The following is a 15,887-nucleotide window of genomic DNA, read 5'->3' on the forward strand; positions in this document are numbered from 1 at the left end:
ATCACAAGGTGAAGAGGTAAAGGCATGTCACAGCGTACTACATAATTTATTGCCGACGTTTCATATCGCTTCGATGCATTTTCAAGGCTTGGGAATTGGCAAGAATACAAAAATACAAGACTTGTCACTAATAAAACACGGTATAATATTTAAAATTGGACACTAAAATACTTAAACATTTAAAATGTAAAAATTATTGTACAACAAAACACTAGCTTGGAGAGACAACCTACCAGAGTAAAAGTTAAGTTATCTTATTTTTATTTTATTTTTATTTTTTTATTTTCCCCGCTCTGGCCTTCAGTCACTTTTTAACTTTTACTCTGGTAGGTTGTCTCTCCAACCTAGTGTTTTGTTGTACTGTCATTTTGACATTTTAAATGTTTTAGTGTTCTAATGTCCAATTTTAAACATTATACCGTGTTTTACTAGTGACAAGTCTTGTATGTTTGTATTCTTGTCAATTTCCCAGCCTTGAAAATGCATCGAAGTGATGTGAAACGTCGGCAATAAACTATGTACGCTGGGACATGCCTTTACCTCTTCGCCTTGTGATATCTGTAGGGCTTGAGCCCCCCTCACTGGTCTTCTACGTGTGTATATATATATATATCATATATATATATATATAAATATATATATATATATAAATAATGTATGTTATTTGTATAATATATAAATATAGATACATATATATATATATATATATATATATATATATATATATATACCAGGACTATATAATACAACGTCGCCCGGTAATAATATATATATATATAGTATATATATATATATATATATATATATATATATATATATATATATATATATATTATCTATATATATATATATTGTATATATATAAATATATACATATATATATATATTATATATATATATATATATAGTATATATATATATATATATATATATGTAGTATCTACTTACATTGTGAGGTTATTTTTCTGACTTCTTATTGGCTCTTGTTCTAACAGAGTGGTCGAAAACCCTTGCACCTATACAGGTGAGACTACTACAATTTCTACTACGAGTCCTTCAGTGATGAATGCACATATAATTACGTAGTACTCGTACCAAGTCTAGGATTCTCTCTCTCTCTCTCTCCTTCCAGCTACAGTTTCAGTCGTAAACTGCTTAACATCAGCAGAATTTCAATGGTTGTGACGCCGGTCTGGCGGTGACCAATCAGTCAACACACATCAATCAATCATTACTATCATCACACACAGACTCGTTTCATATCTGTAACATCTGCGTCATCTCACGTCATATGCCGTCTTCATTCACTTCTTTCTCAGCTTCATGTCAGTTTTACAGACATTCAAGTTACGAGTAACTGACTAAGGATAACGTTCAAAGTCAATCATTATATCTTTGGCTAGTGCCGTGGCACGCCGCTCACAAGTCGAGGGTTCGCACCTCACCCAGGACGACGAAAAGTCACATGCTTTATACCATGATCAGTTACTGAGTTACTGTTGCATGTGGGGTCTACAGTGGGAGTTTGAAACCAACACTCTTTGGAAGTTTGAACTCCAAGTCAGCGGCCCCTGTGTGCTTGTTCCGTGTGAATAGGTTTCATCTTCTGAAGTAATAATACTTTACAGCTTCCTATATTTCGAATCCTAATATTATAAACGAGTATTCAGCACAGCCATTCCTTAGAGCATACCAAAACCATTTTGGGCAGCATTCCCTGACACTCTCTTATTCATTCCTAGCTACCTTCTACATCATGATATCAAATATGCATATCTCGCTCCCTTTTGAGACAAAAGAAAAGACGAAGTCTAGACCTCGGTATAAGGTCTTATTCTCGCCTCGGAATAAGGAAAAAGGTCTTATACTAGCCCTGGAATAAGGTCTTATTCTCGTCTTGGAATAAGATCTTCTCGCCTTGGAATAAGGTCTTATTCTCGCCTCGGAATAAGGTCTTATTCTAGCCCTGAAACAAGGTCTCATTCTGGCTTTGGATCCGGTTCCAGGAATAAGGCTTATTTTCGCCCTTTGGAAATAAGTCCGGAAGGTTTATTCCGCCTTTAGGAATAAGGTCAAAATAAGGTCTTATTTTCGCTTTGGAATAGGGTCGGAATAAGGTTCTTACCAATTCTCTTGCCCTTTGGAATAGGTCCAAATACCGGTCTTATTTTTCGGCCTTGGAATAAGGTCGGAAGGTCTTATTCTCGCCTTAGAATAAGGTCAGAATAAGGTCTTATTTTCGCTTTGGAATAGGGTCGGAATAAGGTCTTATTCTCGCCTTAGAATAAGGTCAGAATAAGGTCTTATTCTTGCCCTGGAATAAGGTTGGAATAAGGTCTTATTCTCGCCTTGGAATAAGGTCTTATTCTCGCCTTGGAATAAGGTCTTATTCTCGCCTTGGAATAAGGTCTTATTCTCGCCTTCGGAATAAGGTCTTATTCTCGCCTCGGAATAAGGTCTTATTCTCGCCTTGGAATAAGGTCTTATTCTTGCCTTGGAATAAGGTCTTATTCTCGCCTCACCTTGGGAATTAAGGTTCTAAGCTTGGAATAAGGTCTTATTCTCGCCTTGGAATAAGGTCAGAATTATTCTCCGGCTCTTAATTCTCGCCTTCCGGAATAAGGTCTTATTCCTTCTCGCTTGCGGAATAAGTCTTATTCTTCGCTCAATAAGTCCTTGGAATAAGGTCTTATTCTCGCCTTGGAATAAGGTCTTATTCTCGCCTTGGAATAAGGTCTTATTCTCGCCTTGGAATAAGGTCTTATTCTCGCCTTGGAATAAGGTCTTATTCTCACCTTGGAATAAGGTCTTATTCTCGCCTTGGAATAAGGTTGGAATAAGGTCTTATTTTCGCCTTGGAATAAGGTTGGAATAAGGTCTTCTCACCTTGGAATAAGGTCGGAATAAGGTCTTATTCCCGCCTTGGAATAAGGTCAGAATAAGGTCTTATTCTCGCCTTGGAATAAGGTCTTATTCTCGCCTCGGAATAAGGTCTTATTCTCGCCTTGGAATATGGTCTTATTCTCGCCTTGGAGTAAGGTCAGAATAAGGTCTTATTCTCACCTTGGAATAAGATCGGAATAAGGTCTTATTCTCGCCTCAGAATAAGGTCTTATTCTCGCCTTGGAATAAGGTCTTATTCTCACCTCGGAATAAGGTCAGAATAAGGTCTTATTCTCGCCTTGGAATAAGGTCGGAATAAGGCCTTATTCTCGCCTCGGAATAAGGTCTTATTCTCGCCTTGGAATAAGGTCGGAATAAGGTCTTATTCTCGCCTCGGAATAAGGTCGGAATAAGGTCTTATTCTAGCCTCAGAATAATGTCTTATTCTCGGGGCATAAGACTGCTTGGCAACTCCTTGTTGAAAACAATTGAATAACTAAAAAAAAAAAAAAACATATTTCTCCCCTCTTTCAGATAATACAAAACAGGTCTTCGAAAGAGACCATTGGCTTGGGGCCATCACTCCAATGGAAAAGTGGCCCTTCTTCGACTTGGAAAGTTAGTGGCTCTGCTCCTACGCCCTCGGGAAACACATCCCAACTCAGGCCTTACCAAAATAACACTGCAAACCCTCCTCCTTTGAAATAGTATACCTTCCTAAGGGCTGCTGTAAAGAACATTACTCGAGGTGCACTTAGAAGTTTGTGAACTGTGACCTAGTAATACATGTTACTTATGCACAAATACGCACACACATATATAAAATCACGTGTAAGAGTGATTATAAGCATATGTACATGCATGTGTGCGAATTTAAATGTTTGTGTATTTATACACATGAACATGATGATAAAATATATATATATATATATATATATATATATATATATATATATATATATATATGCATATACCATATATTCTAAAATATATGTATGCATTTGGAACAAGAAATTTCAAACTTACCTGTAATTCATGCATAGCAAACCCATAGGAGACTAAGTTAGGGAAAATCTGTTAATTCATTCACCTTCTATACATGACAGTTATCAGAATACTGTTTAAACCCGAATACCTTCCTTTTGAGAGTAAAGGACGCCCCTTGCCTTCAGATGGTTGACTGAGTGACAGATTTAGTGTGTAATGAATCGTTATTATAACCATAATCACCGCTGTAGCTTTCAACAGTTCGAAATATTTGAAAAATAGAAACATTTACTTGATTACACTTCGTTTGGTTAATTAAAAGTATACTGGTCTAATATTTAAGCTAAATCAAAGATTATTTAAGGAATTTCTTCGGTAAATCATTAATAAAGCACTACATAACAAAAAATCTTTAGATCAAAAGATATCAACTCCAAAAAAAAATAAATTCACAGCAATGACTGTTAATAATGGCACAAAATGATTAATTAGAAGTATACTGGTCTAATATTTAAGTTTATCAAAGATTATTTAAGGAATTTCTTTGGTAAATCATGAATAAGGAACTACACAACAAAAAAACCTTTAGATCAAAAGATATTATCAACTCCAAAACAAAAATCAATTCACAATTACGACTGTGAATAATGATAGAAAAAACCTAACACATATCCAGGTCAAACAACAAACTGCAACACGATTAACACAAGTCGAAGGTTTACCTCGTCCATCTCTCATCCACTTCGCTTACCTGGTGAGCTGCTGTTTGCTTAGGCCTATGTACTTCAGGTCCTCGCACCGGGAGGCGAAGAGCTCCACTGGCAGGAAGACGGCGGCGTTTTCGGGCAGCCACACTTCCGGCCAGTCCTGCTCCCCGAAATGGGAGGCCAGCTGGAAGGACGGGATGAAAAGGAACGAGGTTTTTGCTGACGGTGGTGATAGACTATAGTAGATTCACATCGACCGTGCATCATCTGATGTCTAGGCCAGTCCCTTACGACGCTCCTGATTGGCTGTCGATAAGCCAATCACAGGGCTGCTTGGAAACTCAGTCTCTCTCTCGAGAGTTGGATGCATGTTCCACCTCTACTGAGGGATACAGCCAATCGGGAGCGTCGTACGGGACGGGCCTAGACATTAGATGCACGGTTGATGTTAATCTACTATAGAATATTACTTTTTACCTAAAAGCCAAGCACCGGGACCTATGAGGTCATTCAGTGCTGAAAAGGAAATTGGGGTAGAAAGGTCTGAAAGGTGTAACAGGAGGAAAACCTAAAAGCAGTTGCTCTATGAAACAATTGTTAGGAGGGTGGAGAGTAAGATGAAGAAAGAGAATATGAATGGAGGTACAGTAAAAGGAACAAAAGGGGTTGCAGCTAGGGACGCTGCAAGAACCTTGAGTAACGCCTACAGTGCACCGAATGAGGTGCACTGACAGCACTACAACACTATTGGGTAAACTGTTTTAATGACATTTAAGTTGTTGGCTATGCCTTCAAAGAATGGAATGGCCCGAATTGTGTACACAAAGAGTCAAGATGATTGACTGATCGACTGATATCCGAGGAATGCCTGACGTCGCAAGAGTCAAGAGGAGAGAAATGGAATGGGAATTAATGTGTTTTTGAGGATGTTGTCCTACGCTAGTCATCAGTGTAGTGAAACTCCACTTTTGGAAGGTGTCGTGGTCACAGGTCTTGGAAATTAAAAGGGTGCTTTCATATCGGTATTACGATAATAATATCTATCTAGACAAAGATTCTTACCAATTAATCGATCTTGTTGCTTCCATCCACTCAAAGATTCACTATACATCAGCTGATTCTATAGACGTGAGTGAACAGTAATGTGAATAATAATAATAAGTGGCTTTATAAAAATAATAACTTCGGCCACTCTCGGCCATTCAGTGATTTAAAGAGTGAAACGAGTTGAAGTTGGAGAGGTTGGACAGCAAGATAGGGAATGGAGGTAAAGTAAAAAGGTATCTAGAAGCCTAAGGGACGCTACAAACACCCTTTAGTTGAGTCCTACAGTGCACCAAGTGAGGTGCACTGTCGGCACGAACCCCTGACGAAGGTTGAATGCTTATCTACTACAGAAGACTATGAAACCCACCTCAGTGTAGCAGTTCCTCCAGTCGTTGCAACACTTGATGGCCACTTCGACTAAGGCCAGGGAGTCCTTGCCCTCGCTCTTCGATTCCTCCGTGTCCGAGGCCGACCTCGACGAGGGGGGCGTCTTCGCCCGGACGTTGGTGAAGTCGTGAGAGAGGAGCTGGTCGAGGGGCAGGTGCACCTGGCACGCCCTTGTGACCTCCCACGACACCCGGATGCAGATTTCCGCCATGACCTCGCTGCCGATAGAACAAGAAGAAGGAGAAGGAGAAGAAGAAGAGGGTAAGTTCCTCCAGTTCCTATGATTAGTAAGAGGGGGAGCTATTATACATATATGCATTAAGCTACAAAATGTTCTTTAATATCCAATTCGCTCGACCTCGGAATTCATATATTACCATATATGTTAACCGAAGGGCAATTCTTTAGTTGAGAGAACGAAATTATTATCAACTAAAAAATTCCCCTTCGGTTAACATAAGTGAAATTATACTAATTCCGAGGTAGAGCGAATTGGATATTAAAGGACATTTGTAGCTTAATGCGTGCATATGAGTCACGGTGATGTGATTAGAATTCATAAGTGTTTATATATATATGTGTATTATATTTAATAATATATATATATATATCTATATATATATATTTATATTATATATAATATATATATATATATATATAACATTGCTAACCAGATGGTCAGTCACTGTTACTGCTGTTTCTACACCACACAACGGTTCGAACCCTGCCACGGACGAAGCACTTATCAATTATAAATCCCCTTGGGTGTAAGTTATCCCAAAGATATAATGAACTGGATATTAAATATCTGTGGCCTGACATTTGTGAACGTAAAAAAATATATTATTTAAGAAGACTGACTTATCAACATCCCAACCATTACATGATGATGTTGGACTTTCCTCCAGAGAGGCTAATCACTGCCAATTTCAAACGGCACCTAACACCTCTGTTTCCGATCTATGGGCAAATTCGAAGCTAACATCATAACGCCCAGGGGTATATTCAGGAGAAAACGAAAAATTAACCGTCTGTGTTTCTTACGGCTTGTGGTAATACTCGGAGTGAGTCCAGATGATCCTGAGGAGAGCCAAGACATCGTACATGTGTTCTGTCAGAGCCTGGACAGTGTCTGAGTACAGAAGGTCCAGGAGGTGTTCCATGTGGGACAGCTGACCGCCTGTCTCTCGTAACCGCTTCTGAGACATCTGGAAGTGTCGAGTTTATATAAGGAAAGGGAGGTGAACTTTTTTTTTACATTTACGTTCGACTAAATCAAGCTAATGTGCAGCTATGAAAATATTATTATTATTATTATTATTATTATTATTATTATCATCATCATTATTATTATTATTAGTTTTAATCTTCCTATTATTCATCTTTGATTTCGATCAATAAAATTTGTTAGGTTCTTACTTTGGGAGTTGGCAATTACTCTTTAAACATTTTTACCTTTGATCTATTTTTTAAAGATAGAGATCAGTTTAAAATTAAATATTTGCATAAAACAAATATCTATTAAGATGTATCATCATTATAATTATTATTAGTCTTCAACTTCCTATTTCTTCATTTCTGACTTTAATAAATGAAACTTGTTAGGTAGGTGCTTTGTGAGTTGGTATAATTTCTCTCTTGACATGATTTGTCTCTGACCTGTTTTCCAAGGTCACACGTCAGTTTAAAGGTCTCCGTTTCATTTGAAATTATTTTGCTAAAACCTGGGGTTAGTGATCATTTTTCTCTATATATCTATTTTCTGCTTAAACTTCAAAGTTAAAGGTCAATTTAAAGGGCAAATGCATACGATTATGCATATATGTATTATCATATATATATATAGATATAATATATTATATATATATAAGTCATATCACATTTCCGTGATTCATATACATATATCGAGCTACAATGTCCTTTAATATCTAATTCGCTCTACCTCGGAATTAATATATTTTCATATATGCTTAACCGAAGGGGAATTTTTTCTCGATAATAGACTTGCCTGGACCAGGGCGCGAACCCGTGGATCCTTTCAAACCCAGGAACGTCAGTGAAGCTTTACCTACTACACCACCGCGAGAGGTGTGTAGGTAAAGCTTCACTGACGTTCCTGGGTTTGAAAGGATCCACGGGTTCGCGCCCTGGTCCAGGCAAGTCTATTATCGAGAAAAAATTCCCCTTCGGTTAAGCATATATGAAAATATATTAATTCCGAGGTAGAGCGAATTAGATATTAAAGGACATTGTAGCTCGATATATATATATATATACACTCATATCATACTCTATATACAAAACTACAGAGAAGACTCTCCTCTATAATATGAATCCGACTAGACCTAATAACCCCCATCATTAATATTTTTGACATACCTCGAGATTATCCAGCGCCTCCTTCAGGAGGATGACGACCGGAGAATTCTGGGATTCCACATAAGCCGTGACTTTCCGAACTCCGGAGGTGTTGACGATGGCCGTGAGTTCCTCCAGAGCCGCCCCTGTGGGGTGTATGGTTGGGCGAAGTAGACAATTTAGGCTATAAAGCCAAGCACTATAGTAGATTCACACCAACCGTGCATCTAATGTCTAGGCCAGTCCCTTGCGACGCTCCTGATTGGCTGTTGATAAGCCAATCACAGGGCTGGAAACTCTCAGTGTCTCGAGAGAGTTCACATAGGCAGGAAGTATGTTCCACCTCTCCTGAAAGACGTATCCCGAGGAGAGGTGGAACATAGATCCTACCCATGTGAACTCTCGAGAGACTGAGTTTTTCCAGCCCTGTGACTGGCTTAACAACAGCCAATCAGGAGCGTCGTAAGGGACTGGCCTAGACATCAGATGCACGGTTGATATGATTCTACCAAAGGCCTAGCACTTCCGGCCATTCAGGACTTGAGACAGTGGACAGATGGAGTTGGAGTGGCTGGACAGCCAGGTAAAGCGACTCAGTAAGTAAATGAAATGAAGCACAAGGATCGAAAGTCGGAACTGGGAGAAAACAAGAGGCGATAGTTGGAGGGGGTGGACAGCAAAATTGATGGAACGAAGCGAAAATGGAGGTAGAGTAAGAGGCTACAATGTTTGTTCAAATAGGGGCTGGAAGGACACTGCAAAGACCCGTTAATAAATGCCTACTACGCTCCACGTCAGGCAAACTGACGTTGCATGGAACCAGTGGTTATTCAGCAACGGGACCAACGGCTTTACGTGACTTCCGAACCACGTCGAGAATGAACTTCTATCACCAGAAATCCACATCTCTCACTCTCTCCTATCTTGTCCCTTGGGCTAAGACTGAACTGAATATAGGATTTAGGCTAAAGGCCAAGCACTGGGACCTATGAGGCCATTCAGCGCTGAAACGGAAATTGACAGTAAGAAGACTTGAAGGGTGTATAACAGGAGGAAAACCTCGCAGTTGCACTATGAATCAGCTGTTAGGAGAGATTGGAAAGTAAGATGGAAGAAAGAGAATATGAACGGAGGTACAGTAAGAGGAGTGAAAGGGGTTGCAGCTAGGGCTATGTACAGGGCCATCAAGCATTGCAGAATAGTCATATGACCAGCCATAGGAGAACTGGTACATTCATCGTAGGATGATCGCTTTGGTGAATATTCTTAATGGCAAAGGGACATATTCTACTGAAAATACCGTCAATAGGTATTTCTCTAACATCTCCAAAATGATTATGTTGAAAAATAACAGAAGACGAATTACCTCTTCACAAAACAAGCATCAGTTTACAAATATACACTGAAATAATCTGATATCAACTGGGCTGATCTTGCTATTCGTTTAATCTTAATCATCTGTATCGTCTACTGATTTCTCTCATAAAATAACGAGAGGCCTACTCACCCTTACTGGAGAGTTGTCTGATCTCGTGAAGAAGGCCCAGTTCCAGGGGGGAGGAGGCCTCCCCTTGTTCGAAGATGAAGGCGTGGATCTGCTCCACCCAGTGCAATACCAGCTCTGTCATTTGAAAAGGAAATAGACAGAGACATAGTTGAATCAGCCAAGGGAATCCGATTGGTAAGTAAAAGTGCGAAAAGGAACTTATAATATTAATCAGTATTACAGGTTCAAAAATATTTCGGCTTCTGTGAAGTGGTTATGATATATTTATACTTTCTGTTTGTTTATTTATGCTGTACACCGGTCTTTCTCTTAATTTAGAAAAACGCCACTAATGGTGTTCCACAGAGCAGTGTTCTGGGACTCTCGCTGTTATTTTCCACCAACATCTTGAAACAATTAGTGAGAGAAATGACATTAGTGTATCTAAGCCAAAACAGAGACAATCCAGCGTCTGACCTTCGGTCCTGCTGAGGAACGCCACGTCGAGGGGCAAAGCCTTCATCTGCTCGTAGTCGTCAGGCAGCGCCACAACATCTCCGGGGATGAACAGGAGCGGACAGCCCTTAGCATTGCCGACGTGGTACACCAGCTGCGCTCCTAAGAGGTTGAGCAGTCGGGGGAGATCCGTTAGGGAATTGTAATGTTCCCTGGCAGGAGGCTTCGAGGGCGTGCACAGGAAGACCGGGTGGTAGATCTCCAGAAGGAAGTGCTGGACTGCCACCGGGTCGCTGGTCTCCAGCGAGCCGTAGCTGGAACGATGGAAAAAGAGTTAAGTAGATCTTAGTTTTACCAGACCACTGAGCTACTGAGCTGATTAACAGCTAGGAAACAATTGGTTACTTAGCAACGCGACCTACAGCTTATTGTGGGATCCGAACCACATCGAGAAATGAATTTCTATCAGCGGAACGATGTAAGGGAGAACATTCACTGTAACAGCGAAAATGTAACGGAATCGACTTCCTAACACTAACCGTCTCTCTCTCTCTCTCTCTCTCTCTCTCTCTCTCTCTCTCTCTCTCTCTCTCTCTCTCTCTCTCTCTCTCTCGGCATTAACTAGGCCTATGACCGTTTCTTTCAAATCAGTTTCACAAGACATGAATGAAATTAACGAAATGTACCAAAAGAATATAAACTGTAAAATGAAGTATATATTTTAAATTTCAGAGGCCAGATTTCTGCTTGAAAATAAGATATATGGATCAGGAAAATCAAAAGACAAACCAAAGTTCTTGTTAATATCATTTAACAACGCAAAAAAAAAAAAAAAGAAAAAAAAGACGCAACATCAATACGAGTCTTTTTAATATTTAATGTACACTCTTGAACTATTAATAAATTTCATATCTATCTGAAGTACTGTAAAAACTATTACCTATATTCCGAAAATTATCAACAAAGTTTAAATAAATAAATAAATAGATAAATAAATAGGTAAGCTTGTCCTTACCTAACACATTTCTTGAAATTCTTGGCCGTGATCTTGACTTCCACGTCCAGTTTCAAAAAATACCAAACTAGGCCTACGCCCACAGCAGGTAGGCTTAGCGTCACGGCCAGGCGAGATCTGTGGGCGCTCCTGTTAAAGAGAGTGGTGAAAAATTATTTAAGTAAAATTATTAATCTTCAGTTTTAAAAACTTTTCAGTAATAAATAAATTCGCACTCAAAATTACTGATGTTTTTAAAATAAAAAAATAGGCCTATCTTTTGAATTAATTTTGGCTTTCCACTAAAAAATTTCTAGTTTCTTTTATAACCACGCGGGAAAAATGGAGGTTAGGTCTAGTTTTAACTGGCTGAGAAAGCAGAGTGGTGCAAGCCTCAACGTTCCAGTAGGGAAAGCAGCTCAGTACATAGAGAAATATAGACGTAAAGAAGAACGTGTATGGGAGAAAAAATAAAAAGGCCAAAGAAATATCCTACCTCACGACATAGCAGCAAAGAAGCCGTTCTTTTTCCTCCCTGAGGAATGAAGTTGCCAGAGAGTAGTGGTGAGGAGTCCATGCGAGGTGTTTTTTGTCCGGCAGGCACGTGATGGTTTCAATGACTTCTAGCTAATGAAATCATTTCAGCTTATGATAAATCACTAACAGAAAATATTTAAAGATATTTTTACTATCAATAATGATAATATATTATAAGGTATGTTAGACCAACATCATTTATAAAGTAATGTACCGATATATATATTTTTGGAATATATATTACTGCTCAAGTTATTTATAAGAACGGGCAATTTTTTTTTTCTTTTTTTTTGCAAAGTTAGCTAAATCATCAGTCTATTTCAGTCTATCAGCACAATCTTTTTTCAAATACAACTTTATCATATACAACCTATCATCCTTTATAAGTTTAATTTCACACAGATCTGAGGACAATACGATTCTTGGCGCACAAATTCCATGAAAATGAAATGGACCGCCCTCATCTTTCTCTCATTTGTATAGGCCTAAAAAGTGCAGTGCAAACACATTGGATAATGATACTAACATGGTCATCTCTAGCTGCATAGGTCTAACGGCTGAGGCGTCAGCAACAGCCCGGTTTCCCATCGTACTAGATTGAATTGAAAGAGGACTTGGACGCTGATCAAAAGAGTAGGACATATCTGCATGATCACAGTTTAGATAAATTTGCATGGGTACAAGGGAGATCATTTTGAATGAATGCTGTCAATATAACTTTCCTTTGTAATGTACACGATATCTTTACAAGGACTAGCATACTTGCATGTGGACAGATAGGATAATTTTGGATGGGTAAAGACAGGATAATTTTGCATGGATGAATGATTATAGACCTAATAATTTTGCATTAAATTAATCACAATAACTTTGAATGGGTATACTAGAGATAACTTTACACGAGTAAAGCTAAAATAACTGCATGATTGCAACCAAAATAACTTCACATGAATATAGTCTAGACAGTTTTTCATAACAAGTGACTCGCTTTTGTTTCTTATCCTGTGCATGGCACTAATATCTGGTAATAGGTAATGAGTCACACCGAACGATTTATCTATCTTTTTATACAATGAAAACTAGCGTTACAGCTACAATAGTCATTCATTCCATTTTTGCAACAGTATGCTTATAATAATTTGTCAAAGGTAGAGCCAGAATAACATTAAATAAATCCAACTAAAACGACATTAAATTGAGATGCCGAAGATAACGTATCAGCCACAACGACTATATGTATATAGGCAAGATAACTTTCCTTTTGCTTATTTAAAACATTTAAAATAGCAACTTACGGCCTCCGCCAGTAACTCCGCCTCGAGAGCAGCTTCCTGGGCAGCTCGATGAGCTTCCTCGTCGAACTCCTCCTCCTCCTCTTCCTCTTCCTCTTCTTCCTCACTAGGAAAGGCAAAAGAGGTTAGCTTTCATCGTTCCACTCTGTTCAGGCCCGTGCTCAGAGTTTTTTGTTGTGGGCGGGGAGGTCGTTTTTCCCAAAACTGGACCTTTTCTTCTACAAATGTCATTGCATATATAGTAGGTATATACAAGATGAAGTATATACTTGAAAATATTATTTTAGTTATATTAAGAAAAAAATTGGGTATGCGGTCTATGCCCTTCTACCCGATTAGATGTTATTCAAAGTACTGACTTTGGTTAACAGAATTTCATTTTTGAAAGTTTGTACTGAAATTCAAAAATATTTCCTCATTTTATTGACTGATTCATTTATTATGTTAACAATAACATGCATATTACTTTATTTATGTTATTTACTTCGACTTAACAAAAAACAATAATTATTTATTGCTTTGTAAGTACAGTTCAACGAAAAGGATAGTCACAGATGATATGGACTTCCAGAAATTTTGGGAATGACCCCGCCCCAACCCGGCTCCCCGCAGCCACGACCCCCCCCCCCCGTACAGGGGGTGTGGCTGCGGGGGGCCGGGTGGGGGTGGTGGTCGAATGACCCGCCCCCAAAATTTCTGGAAGTCCATATTTTCTGTGACTATCCTTTTCGTTGGACTGTACTTACAAAGTGATAAATAATTATTGTTTTTGTTAAGTCAAAGTAAATAACATAACAAATAAAGAATATGCATGTTATTATTAACATAATCAATGAACCAATCAATAAAAGAAAACGAGGATTTGAAGTGAAAAATGGCTTAAAACCTGAAGATTGAGAAAGTAATTTTTATAAAAAAGAAAGCTATTATAGCGGAAACTGACGTACTACTAATGTCTCTGCAAACATACGATTTTTTCCCCTTAATCCACTTGTATAGACTGAATAGCGTTTATGTTCCATTCTAAATTTACACTTGTCCTTGCGCTTCCCTAATCTTCCAGGAAAACTATACTTCATGACAGACGGAAATTTAACACTGCAGACATGAAGCCATAAAATACTCACGTGTCCTGGCCACCGTAGGCGGGGCCTTCCTCATCTGGCATCTCCATGTTGAAAGGGTTTTAACGAAGATTGTCTCCGCTGCCTGCTATTCTAACACAATTCTTCTCGCGAGGAAAAAATACCACCACCTCAGACGAACACCAAATGGATATTTCTCTCTCTCTCTTTTCTAAGATACCCTTAATAATTTCATGTTTATGTGCGAGATATTGTACCGGTTTATTATGAACAGATGCATATGGAAGAGAGACATTTTGCTTCACTTCCAGTCTTCTAAGGGCTAAGCACAATATCACACATCTCATAGAATTTGGTTAGCGTACACATTTTTATCAAGTCTTGTTAGTCTTCCTTATGAAACCATTCTATCTCTACGGGAAGAAACTAGAAAATACCTGGCATTATTAGACTTATCTCTTTGATATCATGACATGATTTTCTCATCATGAGTGAGCGTAGCCCAAACCCATTCAATAACTTCATCTGCAGCTGTCGGTGAATAATTGTCGCTTTCATAATCATTGAAAAAAAGGATTAGAGTCCACTGACCACATATGACTTTGCCAAAAGTTGCACTTTATTGCGCTGTCCTGAAATACGACAGGATCTACGTAGGTGACAACCTGGTTATCGCCACTAGCACGCTTGTTTACCTTCCGCGATTTGAAACAATGGTAATACATTTTTCTTTTAAAGGAAACAGCTGTTTAACCCGAGTTAACCAAGACACCAAGCATGATTTTAAAATTATATTTTACTTATTAATTTTTATTAATAATTATTGTATGAAAGTTTGCAGGTGGCGTAAAAACGTAACAAAAGCAAAGCATAATTAATCTAAAAGATATATAGCCATGGTTGTGTGCGTCACAGTCAAATGTTACCATAGCAACGGCGTCTATAACGACCGCCGTTTCCTCACCATCCTGTCATTATCTGTTATTATTCGTACTTTTCACATTCAAAACGTTTTTTGATAATGCTTTTGCACATTACTATCGTCAAGTGACATTGTTTTGCCATTTAATATTTCTGTTAGCTCCTGATAATGACTTTAGTCGTAGTTTCGGAAAAACCCAGGCAACAGTAGGCAGCAGACAGGGATATGCTCACACCTACGTACACACTAAGAATATCAACAAAACGTACGAACACAGACACAAACATGTGTAAACACACACACACACACACACACACACACATATATATATATATATATATATATATATATATATATATATATTATGAGGTATGATAGGTCTATTACCACTGATATGGAAGAGACTAGAACATGCAATTCAAATTTAATTTATTATCAGTTAGACAAGATGGCTAATTTACCTGTTTTATTTTCTCACAAAAATTATGGAAGAATTAGGTATATGGTACTACGCTTTTTCCTATGAAAATAGTTATTTCCATAAAATGGAAACAACAGCAACTTGAGGGCAATCACAGTCTAGACATGGTTTGAAAGGATCAAAAATCGATGAATAATGTCATGATTCAGGCTGCAGCGAACACGTCTTCCCGTACCCCCTCCCCCTCCCCCACCCCCTCCCCCTGCCCTCCAGCCCATGTCTTCAAACTTCAAAGCTTTACCTAGTAGGGAAAAGCCATTGAAAC

At 38.5% G+C, this 15,887-nt stretch overlaps 1 protein-coding gene across 2 annotated transcripts in view; it reads right to left on the reverse strand.

Moving 5' to 3' along the window:
- The window catches only part of LOC135207506 (dynein axonemal heavy chain 2-like), a 35,813-nt gene extending 20,896 nt beyond the window's left edge, over positions 1–14,917 (reverse strand). The window contains exons 1-10 of one of the 2 annotated variants that reach the window (XM_064239331.1): positions 14,262–14,917; positions 13,138–13,240; positions 11,802–11,932; positions 11,327–11,455; positions 10,333–10,625; positions 9,877–9,990; positions 8,391–8,515; positions 7,056–7,219; positions 5,992–6,229; positions 4,622–4,761 (exon numbers count right to left, since the gene is read on the reverse strand). In XM_064239331.1, the coding sequence (XP_064095401.1) occupies positions 4,622–4,761; positions 5,992–6,229; positions 7,056–7,219; positions 8,391–8,515; positions 9,877–9,990; positions 10,333–10,625; positions 11,327–11,455; positions 11,802–11,932; positions 13,138–13,240; positions 14,262–14,308 (1,484 nt within the window). In that variant the 5' untranslated portion in view covers positions 14,309–14,917. Of the gene's footprint in view, positions 1–4,621; positions 4,762–5,991; positions 6,230–7,055; positions 7,220–8,390; positions 8,516–9,876; positions 9,991–10,332; positions 10,626–11,326; positions 11,456–11,801; positions 11,933–13,137; positions 13,241–14,261 lie in introns of those variants that run through there. The other variant, XM_064239339.1, reaches the window with a different exon arrangement.
- Between the last annotated feature and the right edge of the window lie 970 nt (positions 14,918–15,887).

The sequence above is a fragment of the Macrobrachium nipponense genome, chromosome 11 (genome assembly GCF_015104395.2).
Source record: "Macrobrachium nipponense isolate FS-2020 chromosome 11, ASM1510439v2, whole genome shotgun sequence".
Lineage (NCBI taxonomy): Eukaryota > Metazoa > Arthropoda > Malacostraca > Decapoda > Palaemonidae > Macrobrachium > Macrobrachium nipponense.